Source organism: Hypanus sabinus, chromosome 9 (genome assembly GCF_030144855.1).
Source record: "Hypanus sabinus isolate sHypSab1 chromosome 9, sHypSab1.hap1, whole genome shotgun sequence".
NCBI lineage: Eukaryota > Metazoa > Chordata > Chondrichthyes > Myliobatiformes > Dasyatidae > Hypanus > Hypanus sabinus.
Window position 1 is genome coordinate 91,220,626 of NC_082714.1, and position 21,366 is coordinate 91,241,991.

The 21,366-nt window shown below is 40.7% G+C and overlaps 1 protein-coding gene across 5 annotated transcripts in view; it reads right to left on the bottom strand.

Moving 5' to 3' along the window:
- Nucleotides 1-796: 796 nt before the first annotated feature.
- Nucleotides 797-21,366, bottom strand: part of cgnb (cingulin b) — a 163,757-nt gene continuing 143,187 nt past the window's right edge. For all 5 annotated transcript variants that reach the window (XM_059980176.1, XM_059980178.1, XM_059980179.1 and 2 more), the window contains 4 exons: nt 21,136-21,254; nt 12,867-12,975; nt 11,874-12,037; nt 797-5,274 (listed from right to left, as the gene is read on the bottom strand). In XM_059980176.1, the coding sequence (XP_059836159.1) occupies nt 5,136-5,274; nt 11,874-12,037; nt 12,867-12,975; nt 21,136-21,254 (531 nt within the window). In that variant the 3' untranslated portion in view covers nt 797-5,135. The remainder of the gene's footprint in view (nt 5,275-11,873; nt 12,038-12,866; nt 12,976-21,135; nt 21,255-21,366) is intronic.

The window sequence follows — 21,366 nt, forward strand, 5'->3', positions numbered from 1 at the left end:
GACAGGAAGGTGACATTAACTCAACCATGGACGTTGTGTGCAGAAGAGCATCTGTCAATGCATAAGATGTCGAACCTTGAAATGAATAAGCTACTGCAGTAGAAGACCACAGCAGGTTCCACTCCTGTACCTAATAAACTGTCCACAGTGTGTAATATGATACTGAATTCCAGTGGAAATGTGTGTAGGCCATTTAACCTTTCTGCCATAAAAGACCTGATACAATATACCATGGTACCAATGTCACTGAAGTAGCATTCAATAGATTAAGAGGCTAATATGCAAAGTAGTGAAGTGCAGGTCCTCCCTACCCTGCCTTGTGTGTAGCCCATACATGCAGAGGCAATGGGGAAACTGGAATTTGCTGGGTGTTGCAGACATCTTTTGCTAGATGGAAATCCTTGCTGCTGCATTTCTGATTTGGGAACTGTTTAGATTATGAAGAGCTGTCAGCCACCAGGGCAGTGTAGTGGTTGGTGTGACCCTGATATGGCTCAGGACATCGGAGTTCACTATCTTAAGAACGTTCTCCCCACAACCGCGTGGGTTCCCTCTAGGTGCTCTGGTTTCCTCCCAGTCTAAAGATGTACCAGCTGATAGGTTCATTGGTCTTGGGAAATTGTCTCGTGATTAGGCTTTGGTTAAATAGGTGGGTTGCTATGCAGTGAAGCTCTTTGGGCCAGAAGGGCCAATTCCACATTGTATCTCTGAATAAATAAACAATAAAAAAGCACCAACTGAGGCCAGGTGTCATGTGTACCAATTAATCAAATCACCAAACAATTTGCAAAGAAAATATCTGAAGTATATTTATTGCCTTAAACATAAAATGCAAATTAAAGTTTTGAATTTCAAATATATGTACAAAAATACAAATATGAAAAAAAATAAGCTTTGAAAATTCCCACAAACTGGAATCAAAATCTCAGAGTTGGATCAACAGGTAATCAATACTCTCATCTATACAGTTAACATGTATATATCTCTATATAGATTTTGCATAAATTTATTTAGTTGATATTCATTTTTCAATTTATACACCAGTGAATCTTGGCAATAGTAAAGTGTGAAATAGAAATACAGGATACATTTACATTGTAAGTATACACAGTATACTTGCAGTTAATGGACAACAGATTCTGCAGATGTTGGAAATACTGAGCAACACATAAAATGCCAGAAGAACTCAGCAGGTCGGGCAGCATCTATGGAGGGAAATAAACAGTCGATATTTTAGGCCAAGACCCTTCATGAAGAATGAGTCTTGATGTTGAAGGGTCTTGGCCCAAAATATTGACTGTTTATTCCCTTCCACAGATGCTGCCTGACCTGCTGAGCTCCTCCAGCATTCTCTGTGAGTGTGTTATACTTGCAGCTGATACCACAGTGAAGAAATACTATAAAAAAAAAACTGATGTACAAGTCTGGGTATCTTTGGAAAGGACCACATGTACAGCTGAGTGACTTGTACACTGGTATTCATTGGCTAAAATAAGTATGATTGAAAAACTTGGAAGAACCATTGTCAGTTGACGTCACACAAGAGAAAATCTGCAGATGCTGAAAGTCCAAGTAATACACACAAAATGCTGGAGAAACTCAACAGGCCCAGAATACAGTTGATGCTTCAGGTCGAAGCTGAAGGATCTCAGCCCCAAATGTCAACTGTTTGCTCTTTTCCATAGATGCTGCCTGGCCTGCTGAGTTCTTCCAGCATTTTGTGTGCATCAGTTGATGTCTGTATTTTAATTTTCATTTAGTCATGAGTAATGAAATTGTGAATGGCAACATCAAATAGGATGAATAAGGTTTCAAAACCTGAACTGATTTGAATTTCACTACTGATTTGGAATGCATGGGAGAAAAAGCCGGATATTAAGCCTAAGAAAGGCATTTTCTTGAAATTAAAGTCCCCAAAGAACCTGTAACTCCACCATGGACAGTCCCAAGCCTGGTTACAAAAGGAGGTGGTTTGGAATATGAGGCTAGCAACCCATCCCTATCCAGTAAAAACCCAGAGCTACAGAAATACCAACAGAAGATATGAGGACCTCGTCCCTATGAGAGGGAGGATCTTGACCTAGAAGACAAGATGGGTTACACTGGGACAATGTGAAACACTACCCCAGGACAGAGGACTCCATTGGCTAGGGTACAAGCCAGTGCAAATTATATACCAGGTGCTAGAGGTAATTTTATTCCCTTCTTTATTATGCACAATTACAAAACCAGGCAACATCCAGCAAGATGGTTGTGCCTCAGTCATTACTAACAATAAAAAAAATAAGGATTCTGATGTGTGGTATTCGTAAAGTTGATGGTGGCTCACTTCATAATTCACCATGAAACAAAAACAATATTGAATAGTGAGACTGATATAATGCATTTTCCAAGCAGTAATTGAAAAATACAAGAGATTCTGCAGATACTGGAAATCCAGAGCAACACACACAAAACATGGGATGAACTCAGCAGCTCAGGCAGCATTTATGGAAAGGAATAAAGAGTCAATTTTTCACACTGATGAAGGGTCTTGGTCCAATACATTGACTTTCCATTGCAACTGCCTGGCCTGTCAAGTTCCTCCAGCATTTTGTGTGTGTACCCCAAATTGTAATTGGTGTTTCACTCATCTCCCCCATCAGGACCCTGCAATTTTTTTTTGCAATTTTCCATTAAGCATACATTGAATTAGGGGCAGTTTTGACACGAGAACCTTGCCTGAAATGGGGTGGTGGGGAGGAGTCTATGATCTCAAAGAAAATTAGCCAATCTCTCAACTACCATTGCATGATCATTATTGGCAGGAAGGTCAGACAGAGGTCATGGATTGGCTCTGTGAGTCACTTCACAGGCCTTATATGAAACAAAGCAGGCATCAGCCCCAAGTATTTTAATAATGCGAATGTAAAGTAACCATTTATTCTAGAGAAACTTACATAGCAAATCCTTTCCTGAAAGGTTAAAATCAAAGTTGAGTTTACTGTCATGTACATGTATGCACAGGTTCAAAGAAAACTTGCAGCAGCACCACAGGCACATTTTCATTTGACTTATCCTATATTTATTCTTAGACTAATATTGCTAAAACACATTACCCACCACCCATCATTAGCACACTGCTGCTAGTGAGAGTTGGCCGTGTGCAAATATGTCGCCTCATTTCATCCCTGTCCTCACTGGGCGAGCTCATAATTTTGAGACCACTGACCTTACTTATAGACTCTCTAGCAAGGAGAGCTGTCTTTCATAATGTGTGTCATACTTATCTGGATGTTGTGAAATGTAATTCATTATATATTATTCAGTTATATATTTCACGATGAGCCATGTCCATTTCTGAAAAGCTGTTATTCTCTCTCTCTCAAGCTGTTTCTACTGACTCCTGTATGGTTGGTTGAAGGCACGAATTAGGGAGGAGAGGGACATGTGCTTGTGGAGAGCAGATCTTGTCCCACTCTTAATACCGAAAGAGGCAAGAAAATGAATCTTAGGGTTCACATATATGGTGACATTTATGTACTTTGATAATGAATTTATGTTGAACTCAGAACCCATCACCCTTTTCACTCAGAGATTGAACAATATTATTTTAAAGGGATATCCTGTGTCCTGACCAATATTTATTTTGTATTTACCTCTACATCAGCATGATCTGACCATTTTTCATATTGCTTGTGGGAGTTTACTATACACAGATTTCCTACATTAAACAGTAACCACATTCTATGTAGTTAATAGGCTGAATGGTGCAATATAAAGCAGCAATCTTTCTTCCCAAAATCCTTGTCATTCCTTCTGAATGCCACTTCATCTCATGAAGCACAATCAATGGTTGCTTGCTGTGTCCAAAGGTGGGAGTTTGGGTATAATGATAGAACATTAATATGCCAACTGAAACACAAAACACACAATATTAAATAATCCCTATAATTACAGCTATAGTATTCTGATTTCAGTTGATCCCAGACGTTTCCTGGTTAGAAGCAGATGGAATCAATCTTTCCCTCTACACCTTCTCTCTCCTACATGCAGTCACTTGCAGAGATATGATTTACAATCAACTTCCTCTTACAGAAACACCAGTCACAAACAATCTCACTCAAAAGCTTGCAAAACCCTTCAGACCTGTACTTGCAGACAGTACAACCAACCACAGGAATCTGAGAGGCACCACTCCTAGAGCTTGCTCAGCAGAAAGGATTTTCAAGACCCAGCAATTCAGAATAAACGCAGCCTCAGATAAAAAGAAGATGATATTGGTGATATGAACAGAGAGTAGACCAAATAAAGGGGGGAATACATAAATACCTGACTGCAGGCACTTGAGTTAGATATACAAGGCACAGGGGTTTCATTAGATTTATCCAGATACAAGGAGGACACACAGTAATCCATCCACAGATATGGTAGAAAGCACAATCAAGACAGGAATGTGGTTATTAGGGCTTAGTACTGGGGGCCTGGCAGATATTAAGATCCTTTTATACACAACACTAATTTCAAGGTGGATTCTCTCAGTGAATGACCAGCAACCACCAATACCAAAGAGGAAACAACACTCAAGCGAGCTGTGCAACAATGAGATGGGGGTAGACAGCAGCTTTCACTATGTACAGCAGGATAGCGATGGGAGAGACCATTAGACCTGAGTGGACAGACAGACAGAATCAGTGGGTTCTATCATCCCAAAAATTCAACACACACAATGTACTAGCCAGGGTGCAGTCAAGGCTGCCTACCTCAGTGACAAGCAGTTCAGAGACAATGCACATAGAGTGACCCCCCTTTTAGCTTCAATTCCTTTAGTGCTCTCAAGCCTGAGGTACCAAAGGACAAAACCTTTATTCATCTCCCTATGGGAAGGGAATAAAAACTAATTCCAACAAAAACTTTAAAATACAATATTCCTATCAAAAACAGGTTTTGCATTGTATGATTGTCTTGTACATTTACTAAAAGTGGATCCCAAAAGACAGATTAAAGCTTTGCATGATCATATCATTTACATGATGCTGAACTTCTGACAATGTTTCTGTAGTCAAATGATTCAGCAAATTATCTTATTTCCTTTTATACACACCAGCCACAGAGAGTGACATAATGAACTGGTGAAAACCCTCCAAAAGAAAGGTTTAACAGGAGCTCGTCTGCAAATTGCTCTCAGTAATCAGTGACTTGATGGAGGAAGGATTGAACGTGCTTTCAAAATCGTCGTCTGAACTCAAGTCATCGTCATCTTTTAGATCCATGTTGGAACGAGCATTTTTCCGCCTGCAGAGTAAGCACAAGTGGAGTAGTTATAATCACCATTACTGAGGATATGAGGGAGAGCATTCAGGAATGCAAGGAGAGTGGTGGCCTGTAGCTATACTTGTAATGAATCAGATGATGGATGACCTGTTTCTTAGCTCTGGCTTTTATTTCTCTTGGTGTCCTGGCTGAACAACAATAAACCTTGGCCTCACTTTTTGTAGATCACCAACCTCTCCAGAGGGTCATACGAGGTGGAAGTTTGTAATATCACTTCTGTAAATTTCTATGGATATATAATAAAGAGAATCTTGACTGGTTGTATCATGGCATATGGAAGCACCAATATCCAGGAATAAAAGTCTACATCATAGGCAAAGCCACTGCTACCACCGAGTACAAAAAAGCAGCATCTATCAAAGATACTATCATCCAGACCAGGTCCACTTCTCACTACTACCATCAGCAGGAGGGAGAGGAGTCTTAAATCTCAAACCAGCAAGTTCAGGAGCCGCTATTACTCTTTCCAATCAGGCTCCTGAACCTTCGTGGACAACTTCACTCAACACGACTCTGAACTGATTCCACAATCTACAGATTCCCTCCCAAGGACTCTGCAACTCATGTTCTCAGTATTACATTTTCATTTGTACAGTTTGTTTTCTTTTGGACATTGGTTGTCCATCTGTCCTCATCTGTTTATGTATAGTTTTTCATAAATTCTACCGCTTTTCTTGCTTTTCTTTATTTTCCTGTAAATGTCTGCAAAAAAACGAATTTCAGGGTAGTATATGGTGATATACATGTACTTTGATAATAAATTTATTTTGAACAACACCTCTTGTTTCACACTCAGCCCATGAGTCTGTCTGGTCACCTCCTTTATTCATCTGAAACACTTCTATCTGATCATTCCTTAATCTTCTACATTTGAGGAAACTAGCCCATTTTTTTTGCAATGTAACCTCACAATTAAACCTTTTATCTTCTAATGCTCCTTCCCAAGCCAATGCATTTTTCTTGTGATTCAGTGCCAGAAAAATGTAAACTAACTTTATTCTCTCTCACTGGGCTTTCTCTATCAAATCTCCAACCCCATTCCAAATCCCAAATGTCCTTTACACGGAGAACCTTCCCATACTCGGGAAGTGGCCACGGTTGTAGCTTGAATCTTGAAATATCATCCTGAAAGCCCATGTCAGGAGGACATCAGAGATGAACACAGATCTTGATTGGACAATTGGGTGATGAACAATTGTTTGTACGGTTGACCACCTGTCTGCTGGGAGAATACGAATACTCCTGTTACATTGATCCAAAAACACCAGGGCATTCAAACTAGCATTTCCCAGTTAGCCAGCGTCAAATAAAGTAACAAGTCATTTAGCTCACTTCTGCTAGTGGGAGCTTGCTGCATGCAAACCAGCCGCAGTGTTTGGGTCTAACATCAGCTGTTCATTCATAATTCACTGAATGCAAGGCGCAATGAATGCCAATAAATGCACTGTTTCATTCTGAACTTAAGACAAATAACAATATCCAGCATCACAAGCTCTGCTCAAGGGGGAATGGAATGATTTCTATTTCAATATTTGACAGGTGTTTCCTGATCTCACTGTACCATTCAGGTCTCACTACATATGATAAGCTAGCAGTGTTATACTGTTTATTTGTTTAAAACTTGTGACGCAAATGCACCTTACTATTATATTAATTTCTTTGTGGTAACATGACAGTGTGTTGTATGTACATTATACATACTGAGCTGGGCACCTTGTTCCAGAGGAATGACTTTTGCTTGGCATGTATACAATTGAAATGATGATAAACTTGAACTTGAAATATAACATAGTAAAATCAAACTCCTCATTCTCTGTCAAACAGGAATAGTATTTTATTTTTCTTCCTGTAATTTACTCTTCTCACCATTTCTTAACTTTGATTTCTTTAATTGTATTTTTATTCTAACTGCTCAACTAACATATTCTAAATTTGATGATTTAATTTTCATTTCTTAAGTTCTAGCTTGGAAGTGGGGTATACATCTGTCAGTCTCTTCCCCAAATGACCGAGCAAAACTCAAGGTCCCCCCTCCCCCACCAACTCCACACAACAGACTGTGAGTCGCATTGTAATCACATCACGTATTTCAGCAAGTCTCTGGACAAAAACACCAGACAGTGGGCTTCTGCAGCTGGTGATTGATCATGGACACCTTCTATTGCACTGAGTAGCAACTAGTGCACTTAAGGGTCCAGGTACACTAAAGTTTGGCTTTCTACACCAGGTATGTCAATATTTATCTTCTCAGCATTACAGACACAGAAGATTTCTTGGCTGCCTGCTATGGCGGATTCTGGTTAATTGGGGCAGCTCTTTCTTTGGGTCAACTCTTAAAGAACAAAAACTACTGGACAGAACAGCTGAGATTCCTTTCTTTAATTGGAGATAGGAGACTGTTGCCGGACAGTTCTTAATTAGCATCAGACATGTGCACTTTGTGTGGCTGTTAGGCACTACACCATGCTTACAGCAAAGTTTTTAAATAGCATCAGTTGTGTGTACTTGTGTTCAAAAAGCAGTGATTTTTGTCAGTGCTAGTTGGCAAGAAATAAGCAGCAAGACAATTCAGAACTGTTTTGCTCACTGCAGTTTTAAGCCTTTGGGCTTGGAGATGCCAGAAATGGCCAGGAATGAAAATGAAAATGATTTCACGACTTCAACAAGTTAGGAACTACAAAGGAGTTGAAGGTATTGACAATCATCATTAATGTTACAATGAAAATGAAGATTTGTAGGGTGCAATCGTCGATAGCATTCTATGAAGGCAATCTACAAACTACACCAGGTGTCTGTGCTGAGTTTGTCCATTCACAGTTAAAAGAACACAACAGTGTACATTGCATCAAATCCTCCACCTATAACTATTAGGGACTAATACAGTTTTATAGTACTGTAGTAGTATTCATATGTTCTAATTTGCTTTGTATTTTATTTAAATATATAAATTGTTGTTCCAGTTAAACTGTAGTTTGTCTTTTTTAAACCTGCTTAACTATTTCTATGAAACTTCAGCTAATAGGGGCAGCTGCTTAATTAGGCCAAAATGGACTGGTGCTGATGTGTCCCAATTAACTGGAATCCAACTGTATTGATTGATCGCTGATTGATTGCTAATGATTGCATTACAGATGGATACAAAGATCTTTAGGAGATTAGAAATACAGATTTTTCCTTCTGCATCTTGATGTACATTTCAAAATACAGCCCCAACTTCATTTTGCACAAACTTTCTCTGCCGTATTGATAGCGACATGCTGTTTGGTGAACATTAAGCAGCACAGCTTTTATTCATGCTGACAATACGATAACCAGGCTACTGCTGGCCTCAGGAAGGAGGTAACCAGTTAGTCATCGAGGACTATCCAAACAAAACCGCACATTCAGAAGCATCTGGTTTAACAGCAAGCCAAAAGCCTGTAACCAGGCAGCGGGCTGGTGAACGATTATTATATATTTTAAAGTAGCGCGTAGAACAGTAAGCTATGGAGATGCAAGTAGCATTAGTGCTGAATCTGCTTGCAGAACTTAAGCTTGGGCATGTACGAGACAGATACGGAACAAATAAACGCTACTCACTTCTCGCTTACAGTGGAGCTGCCTGGGAGGGGGGGAAGAAGAACAATTGTAAGGAGAACAACAGTTCTCAATCTGCTGCAGCAACACATACAAAATGTTGGAGGAACTCAGCAAGTCAGGCAATAAACAATTGACATTTTCAAATGAGACCCTTCATCAGGACTGGGAAGGAAGGGGGCAGAAGCCAGAATAACATTGGGGGGGGGTGTGGAGGTGAAGGATTACAAGGTGGCAGGTAACAGGTGAGGCCAGGCAAGGGGAGATGAAATAAGAATGCAAGGGGACAGGTGGAAGAGGCAAAGGATTGATGAAGAAGGAATCTCATCGGAGAGCATAGTAGACCATGGAAAAAAGGGAAGGAAGAGGGGTACCAGAGGGAGGTGAAGAGAAGGGAAGAGGTAACCAGATTGAGGAATAGGAAAAAAAAAGTGTGGGGAGGGAAGAAATAATCAGAAAGTAGAGGAATTAATGTTTACGCCGTAAGGTTGGAGGCTACCCAGACAGAATATGGAGGTGTTACTCCACCCACCCGCATTTGGCCTCATCTTGGCAGTAGAGGCAGCCATGGACAGACATGTAAGACTAGGAAGTCAAACTGAAATGGGTAGCCACCGGGAGATCTTGCCTTTGTGACGTTCTGAGACTGTTACTTTCCCTTTAAACTAATATCCAGCAGGTGGGTGACACGTCTGCAGAGGATAGAGGAATCAGCTGATGACTACAGGGTGAAAATAAATCAAAGACAGTGGATTCAGCAACACCACATTCACAGTCCCAGCAACCTCATGTCCGTATGGACAATCAACCTGCCCATGCCGTTTGGTGATGTAGGAGGAAGTAGGTGCACCCGAAGAAACCATGAAAGGAACATGCAAGCTCCATACAGAGGTCAGAATTGAACCTGGGTCAATAGAGTTCAAAGATATAGCAGTGCTGATGGCTGTGCTCCTGCTAGTTTTCTATCTCCAGCCCCCACTGCAAACAGCTGGATTAGCTAAACGAGCTGAGCCACCACAAGACCATACAACAAAGGAGCAGAATTATGCCATTTGGGCCACAAAGTCTGCTCTGCCATTTCATCATGACTGATTTACAATCCCTCTCAACCTCGTTCTCCCTGTAACCTTTGATGTCCTTACGAATTAATCTCTGCTTTATGGTCTTTATGTTTTATAGTCTTTGGCCTCCACAGCCATCAGAGGAAATAAATTTCACAGATTCACCACCCTCTGGCTAAAGGAATTGCTCTTGATCTCCGTTCTAAAGGGACGTCCTTCTATTCTGAGGCCGTGTCTTCTGGTCCTAGACTCTACTATACTCCCTACTATTGCAGACATTCTCTCCACATCTATCCTACCTAGGCCTTCTAATATTCAATAGGTCTTAATGAGTCCCCCCTTATTTTTCTGAATGAACTCCAGTGAACACAGGCCCAGAGCCATTAAACGCTCATGTTAGCCCTTTCATTCCTGTGATCATTCTTGTGAATCCTCTCTCCAATCCCAACACACCCCTTCTTTGACAAAGTGGCCAAAACTCCGTGCAGTCGGACCAATGAGGCCTCAGCATCACATTCTTTTTTCTTCTTCTAGAGCGCTCTACATAGAGTGCCAGTCTCCGACCTTGAGGGAGGCACAAGGAACAGAAGATGCTGCAGTCTGCAACAAAAAACAATTTCTGCAGAAACTCAGCAGGTCAAACAGCATCTGTGGGAGGGTAGGAACTGTTGAGGATTTAGTTCAGAGATCCAGCATCAGGGCTTACAAACCCAAAAAGTCCTACTTCCTGCCCTCCCAAAGATGCTGCTCAACCTGCAGACTGTGTGACATTAAGAGAGGTTGGGAACAGTACCTCTGCCTCCGCATCCACCCCCCACCCCAGTCTCACTGGACTAAAGACCAAAACAAAGAATAAAATGATTAAACTCTATAAGAAACAATAAGATAAACAATATAACGTGAAGAATGTTACTTGCATGGTGTTAAATCAAGAATGGATTACAGACTTGTATGATAGATAGCATGCAATCCCTCTGGCTGTCACATTTCATCATCTCCAACTCCCTTTCCCTATAAAAGGCCACAAATCTTTGGAACAGAATTAGGCCATTCAGCCCATCGAGTCTGCTCTGCCATTTCATCATGGCCGCTTTATTTTCCCTCTCAACCCCTTCTCCTACCTTCTCTCAGTAACCCTTACTAATGAAGAACCTATTAATCACCGCTTTAAACATCCCCAATGGTATAAATTCCACAGATTCACCACCCACTGGCTAAAGAGCTTCCTCCTTATCTCTGTTCTAAAGGGATGTCTGAGGCTGTGCCCTCTGGTCCTAAAATTTCCCATTATTGGAAACATCCTCTATACATCCACTCTATCCAGACCTTTAAATAATTAATAGGCTTCAATGAGAACTCCCCTCCTTCTGAATTCCAGCAAGTACAGGCCCAGAGTCAAACACACCTCATACAGTAACCCTTTCACTTCCAGGATAATTTCTTGTAAATCTCCTTTGGATCCTCTCTAATTCACTCCTTTTTTTAGATATGGGGCCTGAAATTTCTCAACTTTATCTAATCATTAAGTCACATAATAGCTGAAAGGAATTAAATTTTAAAGCTCTCATTACATTCCCAAACTGTTCAATAATTTAACAATTTCTTTCCTTTCCACACACAAAAGGGCATCTTACTTTATAGCAAGTCAGTATATCACTATACTTTCCTCTCCTAAGCTGCAGATATCAAGCATATGGGTTAAAAGAGATATTCACTGTCTATTCACCTCTCAGGATCACAAAGTGAGGAATGCCTTATCTGCCACCTCTTCCCTTCCTCGACAATCTAATTAATCCAAGCTGTGCCACTTTAACCTCTTGATTCAACACTGTTTAAGTGGCTGACTCCTATATCACTCTCTACTGTGTACTCAGTTGCATTAGAATGAAAAGCATTTCAAGTTTTGCCCTGAGGCTGCCTTACCATACGTCTTTTTCCAAGGACTTAATCCGACTTTGTAGTTGCTCATTGGCCTCGTGTACTTCCTCCAGCTCCCGCAGACTTTTCTTCCGTGCAGTTTCCAACCTCTCAATTTCCTCCTCAGCTTCGTCCACTTGTCGCTTCAGGGCTTTCACTCGCAAGGTCAGCTGTGTGAGGGGGAAAAAGGGAAAAGGGTCGTAAATGACAATAAGTAACTTACTGCAAAATTAAAATCTACTTAAACAGCCTCCTATTTGCAATTACTTGTGCCTGCCCAAATATTTCTCCTGTTAACAACACCACACACAAAATGCTGGTGGAACACAGCAGGCCAGGCAGCATCTATAGGGAGAAGCGCTGTCGACGTTTCGGGCCAAGACCCTTCGTCAGGACTAACTGAAAGGGAAACCGAAACCTTTTGGTTAGTCCTGACGAAGGGTCTTGGCCCGAAACGTCGACAGCGCTTCTCCCTATAGATGCTGCCTGGCCTGCTGTGTTCCACCAGCATTTTGTGTGTGTTGTTGTTTGAATTTCCAGCATCTGCAGATTTCCTCGCGTTTCTCCTGTTGGCCATGTATACTCAAACTATATTCTGTGAACTACAATAAGACAGATCATCCCCATGGAATGTCTGGGTTTCCTCTAGGTGTTCCAGTTTCCACCCACAGTCCAAAGATGTACCGTTTGGTAGAGTAACTGGTCATTGCAAGTTGTCTCATAACTAGGTTAGGTTTGAATCTAGGGGGTTGCTGGAGTGGCATGGCTTGAAGATCTCAGGGAAATGTAGCAGAATGAAACTCAAGGGAATGCTGGAAGAGCTGACCTGTATCAATGGGCCAAATAGTTTCTATGCCTTATAAATTATGAATTGTGAAAAGATTGTTCTATAGGAATTCAGAACAGACTATGTGGCAGAACAGGTTTCTTCAGTACTGCAAGGATTGTACGATCTTTCACTCTACTAGAAACAACTCCATCTCCTTCCAAAGAGCATACCTGGTCCTTCTCATCGGAGACATGCTGCCTTTCATCATCAAGCTGAATGGTCAGTTCCTTTACCTTCCTCTCTAGTTTGCGATTCGACGCTTGCAGAATGCTTCGCTCCCTGTTAACGCCAGGTGGAAAGAGACGGGAGACCATTGAGGAGAAAGATCATTTGCAAGTCATCTTACTATCAGGTTCTTATTGAAAATAGATTTAAAAATTTCTGTGCAAGATTATTTTATAATAGCGAACCTATCACAAGTGCCCTGAAGTACTTTTAAAATTTAAAGTTCAAAGTAAATTTATTATCAAAATACATGTGTGTAATCACATACTGAGATTCATTTTCCTGTGGGCAATCACAATAGAACAAATAAATACAACAGAATCAATGAAAAATTACACACAAAGACAGATATGTAACTGATGAGCAAATACAAACAGAAACACATAATAATAAATGAATAAATAAATAATACTGAGAACATGAACTTGAAACTGAGTCCATAAGTTGTGTTTGGAGGTGTGGTGAGTGAAGTTATCCACACTAGCTTAGAAGCCTGATGGTTGAAGGCTAATACTTTTACATAGAAACATGGCAGCTATTTCACACTGTGAAGTTTTAATATTTGTAATTTATCCAATGTTAATTTAGTTCCATCTCTATTTTCCGCTGCCTTGGGAAAGCCTCTAATGTAATTAAGGACGTGTCCCACATAGAACATTCTCTCTTCTCCACTCTCACATCAGGGAGAAGATACAAAAGCTTGAGAGCACGAACCATTAGACTCAAGGACAGCATCGATCCCACTGTTAACAGACTCGCATATGCTAAGGGATGAACTTCTGATCTTCAAATCTATCTCATCATGAAATAGCACTTTCATTGTGACTGTAACAATATATTCTGCAGTTTTCTTTTTACTACCTTGATGTACAAAGTAAATGTTATAAAAGTACATACACCTCACCACATAAAACCGAAATTCATTTTCTTGTGGGCATAGTCAACAACTCCATAGAACAGTAACTACAACAGAGTCAAGGAATAAACCCAAACTAGAGATTTTAATCAGAGTGCAGAAGACAACAAACTGTGTATGGCATGCAAAACAAACTTTGTCCTGTATCTCAGTACATATGACAATTATAATACATATCAATATCAGCATTAGTACTGCTAGAGTAGAAGAAAATGCTTGATCTGCTCATTTTGTAATCCAGAAATCAAGACTGAGGCATTGAACTTAGTCTTGGAATCATAGAAGACTACAGCACAGAACCAGGCCCTCTGGCCCATCCACTCCATGGCAAACTAAAGTGTCTAGACCCATGGACCTCAGCCCTCCATACTCCATCCATCCATGCACACAGTCATATAGAAGTACAGAAATAGGCCCTTTGGGCCATCTAGTCCATGTTAAAACCATTTCCCCCCCTTTTAATTTATTTTTTATTTTTTGCTCAGCATAACAAAACTTTCAATTTCCAGATACGTTTACATTTCTTCCCCTCACAGATTTCAGATATCAGAACACTTCCATCAAAATATGGACATCACCACAACATCCTATACAAAAGCCCTTATTAGTATAGCAGACAGGTTTACATCTACATACTGCAGAAAAGGTTGCCGTGTTTTATGAAAACTATTTGTTTTGGAGTATACCATACATGTCAAAAAGTCCAAAAGAATGTATTCCATGATTAATTTACACCAACCAAAAAGTCCAGGGGCCTTATCTGATATCCAACAAAGTAAAACGTTCTTCCTCGCACCAAAAGTCAGGAAGTTAAAAGTCTCTGATGTGGATTAATAATACGACTGCTGGGTAAGCCCAAGAGAAAAGACACTGGGTCCAGTTCAGGCTCCAACTTTGGAATTTTTTCCATTTCACCCAAAATATCACTCCAGTATGCCTGAAGTTTGGGACAAGTCCAAAAACAATGGGTGAAAATTCCAGTATTTACTTCACATTTAGAACATGTTGGAGAAACCAGTCTTAAATTTCAAGAGACGATCTGGAGTCAGATGGGCTCTATGCAGAATTTTGAGTTGAAATGCTTTAGTTCTATTACAAACTGAAATTTTCTTTGCATTATCACAGATGTCTTCCCATGTTTCAATTGTAATTTCTACTCCCAGCTCTTCCTCCCAGACCCTTCCCAGCTGCTCAGCCTCTCCACAAGAACATTCCCTCAGGATGCTGTAAAAAGTACTAATGGAGACTTCACCCTTAGAACAAAACACCCTCTTTTCCATGTCAGAACTATAGAAATCAGTTAACGATGATGTTTTTTCTGTATATAATCTCTTATCTGAAAGAAAAGAAAAAGATCCTTGTTGGGTATGTTAAATTTTTGTACTATTTGACTAAAATACATCATCATTCCTTCATCAAACAAATCTCCTAGATAGAAAATACCCTTAGAAATCCAAAGTTTAAATCCAGAATCCATTATGCCAGGTTGAAAATCTGGGTTGCCGGTTATTACAGTGAAGGGTGATATTTTTGCTGCGTTGCCCTCAATTTGTCGCAGTGCCATCCAAGCCCTGACTATTAATTGTTATTGGATTGTGACAATATTCCTGAACTAGTTTCATCTTATTGAGGATTAATAAGAGAGCATTTTGCTTGTGAAGCTTCAATGTCCAGCTAAATTGAGGAGGGGTCCCTGCAAACCCAGTCAACCACACAAGATAAAAAGGAACTTAATTGATATTTTTTGATGTCTGGAAAATCCAGACCCCCTAGACTACTGGGAAGCTGTAACTTAGACATTTTAATACAGGGTCTTTTGTTGTTCCAGATGAAACTGTGTTAAGTTGGCTTTGAACAATTGATTAAACGTAGGTGTGATAAATATGCCTAAGTAAACAAAACCTGTCTGCGACCATTTAAAGGGGAAAACACCGAGTTTCAGCCTGCTGCAGATTCCCCAGAGGCATAGCCTCTAATTTAGTAAGGTTGATTTTATAACCTGAAAAGGCGCTAAATGAATTGATCATTGTTTAAGGTGGTGCACGGATATAGCAGGGTTTGATAAGAAAATTAGAATATCATTCACATACAATGTAATTTTACTTGACTTTAGTCCTATGCCTGGAGCAGATATTTTGGGGTCTCGCTGAATAGCTCAGCCGATGGCTCGATCACTAGTGTGAAAAGTAGTGGTGATAAAGGGCAGCCCTGCCGGCTACCCCTCCGAATACTAAAATCATCCGACCTAATATCATTAGTGAATGTTAAAACCATTTAAACTGCCTGCTACCAAGGACCTGCAGTGCGACCATCGCCCTCCAAACACCATACTATCCATGTACCTATCCAAACTTCTCTGAAATTGAGCTCACAGGTATCACTTGTGCTGGCGGCTCATTCCACAATCTCACCACCCTCAGAGTGAAAAGGTTTCTCATCCTTCCTTTAAACTTCTCACCTGTCACCCTTAATCGATGATCTCTGGCTGTAGCCCCACCCAATCTCAGTGGGAAAAGCCTGCTCTATTACCCCTCATAATTGGATATACCTCTATCCAATCTCCTCTCAATCTTCAGCACTCTGAGGAATGTAGTCCTAACCTATTCAATCTCTTCTTTTAACTCAGGTCCTCCAGACCAAGCAATATCCTTATAAATTTTCCCTGTACTCTTTTTAACCTTGTTTGCATCTTTCCTGTTGGTAGGTGGCCAAAACTGCACACAATACTCCAAACGAGGCCTCACCAACATCTTATACATCTTCAACATAACATCTCATCTCCTGTACTCAATACATAGATTTACAAAAGCCAATGTGCCAAAAGCTTTCTGATGCACCATCAATAACTCTTGGAGACATGAGGCGAGATATAGGCTCTTATTGGCTGGAAGAAAGAACAAGCAGCAAATGACCACCACACTGCATCCTGGAGACTGAGGCCGGGGCAGTCCCCAATCGCCTTTATACCAGGGTCCGTGGGAGGAGCCACAGGAGCAGTCAGCGGAGGGGCGTGTCCAGACAGGTATATGTAGTTCTCCACACTTTCTTTATGATCATTCCTACCTGTGACACCACTTTCAACGAATTATGGACTTGTATTCCCAGATCCCTTAGCTCTACCACACTCCTCAGTGCCCTACAGTTCACTGTGTATACCTACCCTGTTTGGTCCTACCAAAGTGCAAAACCCTGCACTTGTCTGCATTAAATTCCATCTGCCATTTTTCTTGGCTGATGCAGATCCCTTTGCAAGATGATAGTCTTCTTCACTGTCCACTACAACCCCCATCTTGGTGTCATATGCAAATTTGCTGATCCAGTTAACCACATCATCATCCAGATTTCTACTAGTCCTGAATGTCAAGCAACTGAACCTTCTTCACCAGCCTCCCATGTGGGATCTTGTCAAATGTAGAAATGTAGTCCATGTAGAAAACATCCACTGCCTTGCCTTAATCCACTTTCCTGGTAATTGCCTCAAAAAACTCTACCATGCATGAAGCCATATTGACTATCCTTAATCAGTCCATGTCCATCCAATATCTGGTCCTTTAGAATACCTTGCAATTACAACTGATGTCAGACTCACCAGCCTATTATTTTCTGGTTAATGTTTAGAGCCATTTTTAAAGGGCAGAACAATTTTGGCTATCCTCTAATCCTCTGGTACCTCCCCTGTCGCTAATGACGACTTAAATATTTCAGCACTTGCCTCCCAAGGGAGGCCCTGGGTCAAGGGAACAGGCCCTGGGATTTATCCACCCTGATTTGCCTCATGGCAGCAAATGCCTCCTCCTCTGTAATCTGCCACTTTGCCTCACCGTGTCCATCTTCTGAGTTAATACAGACACAAAGAATTAATTTAAGATCTCCCCCACCTGTTTTGGCTCTACACATGGATTACTATTCTGTTCTTCTAGAGGACCAATTTTGTCCCTTGCAATCCTTTTGCTCTTAACATATCTGTAGAATCCCCTAGGATTCTCCCTTACCTTGTCTGCTACAGGAACGTCATGCCTTCTTTTAGCTCTCCTGATTTCTTTCTTAAATGTTTTCTTACATTTCTTATACTCCATTAGTATCTATACCTGCTATGCTCCTCCTTTTTCTTTTAAGCAGGGCCTCTACATCTCTTGAAAACCAAGGGTCCCTACACTTATTATCCTTCCATTTTATTCTGACAGGCAAATACAAGCTTTGTACTCTCAAAATCTTGTTTTTAAAGGCCTCCAACTTACCAAGTACACTTTTGCCAGAAAACAGCCTGTGCCATTCCATACTTGCCAGATCATTTCTGATACTATCTTGCAAGTTAGAATCTCAACCAGCAGACCAGACCCATCTCTTTGCATATTTACTTTGAAACTAATAGCATTGTGGTCTCTGAATGCAAAGTGCAAACTCCTGTTACCGGTCTCATTCCTCTATAGCAGATTCAGTAGTGCCGCACCCTCTCATCGGGACTTCTACCAACTTTCCTAAACACATCTAACAAACTCTGTCCCATCTAGTCCTTTTACAGTATGGGATTCCCAGTCAGTATGTGGGAAGTTATCGTCTTATGTTTCTTGCAACAGTCTGTGATCTCTTTACTAATTTGTTCCTCTACATTTGTTAACTGGTCACCACTCCCTGATTGAAGAGGTTCCCACTCAAGTTTTCCTTAAACCTTTCACCATTAACTTGACCTCTAGTTCTAGTCTTACCAAACCTCAGTGGAAAAGGCCTGCTTCCATTTACCCTATCTATATTGCTCACAATTTTGTATCCAAAATTACAAAACCTGATGGTTGCAATTGTTCATTAAGTATTACATTATGTTTTATTAATATATTAAATGTATTAAGAATGAAGAGCAAAGAAAATGGGAAATACTACAAACTAGCTCAGACTAAAAAGTTAACAAGACATTCCATGATAACAAATAACATAGATCTATAAAAATTTGCAAGTCTTGTTGAGAAATAACAGATCTCCTTGAACTCCTAGCAGAGCTGATGTGCCTTCTTCGTGATTGTGTCGATGTATTGGCCAAACAGATCCACCACTAAGTTGGCACCCAGGGACTTGAAGCTGCTCGCCTGTTCCACCACTGACCCTTCAATGAGGACTGATGTTTTATGAAGTCCACAATTATTCTTTGGTCTTTCTGATAGAGAGTGAGGTTGTTGTTGTGTCATCAGTCAACCAGCCAATCCATCTCACTTCTGAATGCTTCCCTCGTCGGCATCTGAGACTTTACAACAGCGTGCATGTTCATAGACGGCACTTGAATTACGCTTAGCCACACAGTTGCTTACTGAGTGTGGTTTCCCAATGAGGATGTCAAGGATCCAGTTGCAGAGGGAGGTTTAGCAGCTTGGTGTTTAATACTGAGAGGATGATATTGAACACTGAGCTTGATAAGAGCACAAACAAGGATGTTGATGTGAAGCAAATGGAATGGATCTGCAATATTTGTACAAACTCTTCCTAAACAGTGCACACTAACTCTCTCACTCAGGACTGGTGGAGAACACACATTACAGCATCAATAATTGGTCCAAAATAGTGTGCAGACTGTTTCATTAAGGGACTTAGGCTATTTGGCCCATTGACTCCTCTACCATTCCATCATGGCTGATTTATTATCCCTCCCAATTCCATCCACCTGCCTGCTCCCCATATGGGGCTTAGCCTGACAGAGGATTTCACTTCTCTAAATATCTGCTCTTCATTTGCAGCTTTATCAGGCTACTTAAAGGAGGGAATGTGCATACAAACACTGAGTAGCTCAGCCAGATAGGAGTCATACATCATATAATAAAGACATCTCAATCGTTCTTTAAATTCACCAGGATTTCTATCAATGCGTTCATGGGACTTGCTGAGAGAATTCCCTTGATGTTTTCCTACATTTCCATATAATCCCTTGGCTTTATTTCAGAAAGAATTGTTATAACAGGATTTGGTTGTTTGACCCAATGAGCCACAATGGGTATTTTGCCAGAACAATCCAATTGGTCCCATTCCTGGTTGACATGCAAATTCTTTTCCTTCAAACACTTATCCAATTATTTTCTGAGTGTTACAACTCAGTTACAGATCTTAACTCACTGAATTGAAAGCTGTTCCTCAAGCCAGGTTTGATACTTTTACCCAACACTGAATTGACATTCCTTGGTTTTCAACTATTCCAAAGTAAATGTGTTATCAAAATACTTGTATGTCACCATATACTACACTGAGATTTATTTTCTTGCTGACATTGGTAGAATAAGAAATGCAGTAGAATTAATGCAAAACTTCACAGAAAGACTGACGAAACCAATATGCAAAAGATGATAAACTGCAAAAACAAAAAAAAGCAAATAATGAATAAATAAATAACATTGACAGCATGAAGTGTCCTTGAAAGTGAGTCCATAGGTTGTGGAATCAGTTCAAAGCTGTGGTGAGTAGAGCTATTCACGTTGCTTCAAGACCCTGATGGTTGAGGGTTAATAACTGGTCCAACCTGGTGGTTTGGGACCAAAGGCTCCTATACCTCCTCCTTGATGGCAGCAGTGAGAAGAGAGCATGACCTGGTTGATGGAATTTCTTGATGTTGGATAATGATTTCTGGTGGCAGCACTCCTTGTAGATGTGCTCAATGACGGGGAGGGCTTTGCTTATGATGGGCTGGGCTGTATCCACCATTTTTTTTTGTATGCTTTCTATCCCTGGGCATTGGTGAATTGCAGCAATTGCTTTTTATCCCGGAGGTTTTCAAAGATCAAAGCTCATTTTTGACACATGGCCACCCATTTCTGCTCTTGGGATTAGCTGGGAACAACAATTTCTTAGGTGGAACAGCAACATGTTCCTACACTGGAAATCCATTTACCTGGAGAAATGCTAAGGAATTTAAATTTAAATAATCAGATAAATTGGGAAAAAGAAGAAGGTTACCACCTGGAACTGAATCTGGAGCAACAATCCATCTGACAGGGGAGCAGCAGGTTGAGCAGTACAGATGCTTCTGGCCTGTGAAGTTCTTCCAGCAGATGATTAATGTTCTCAGTAAAACTCATTCAGCTCAGCAAGATTCTTTAAGAGTTAAATATGATGTCTTTAATTGGTCTGGGGTAGATGTGACTGCAGACCACAGAGCTTTACTCTGGAAGTGGTTGCAGAAGGCCACACAGTCCAAGGTTATCACACATGGTAACTGATATTAAAATCTCCTCAATAGGAGTTCTGGTTAATGGAATTAATTTTCTCCTGCCTCAGGACTCATGGTGAACCTGGAATTGAACACGTCTTTTCAAAGCACGTACCTTTCCTCTAACTGCAACCGATCCTCCAGCTCTCTAATTCGAGATTCAAGCTGCGGTAAGTTAGCATTCGGTTTCGGATTGCCTTCGCTATTTGCCAGTCTGGTCTTCAGATCTTTGTTCTGCAAGACAAAGGAGAAATTCAATAGGTGTATGACATCAGAGTCAAGACCAAGCACTGTCAGATGGTTGTTGCACCTCCACTGGGCCTTACCATTGAACCACTGTCATGTA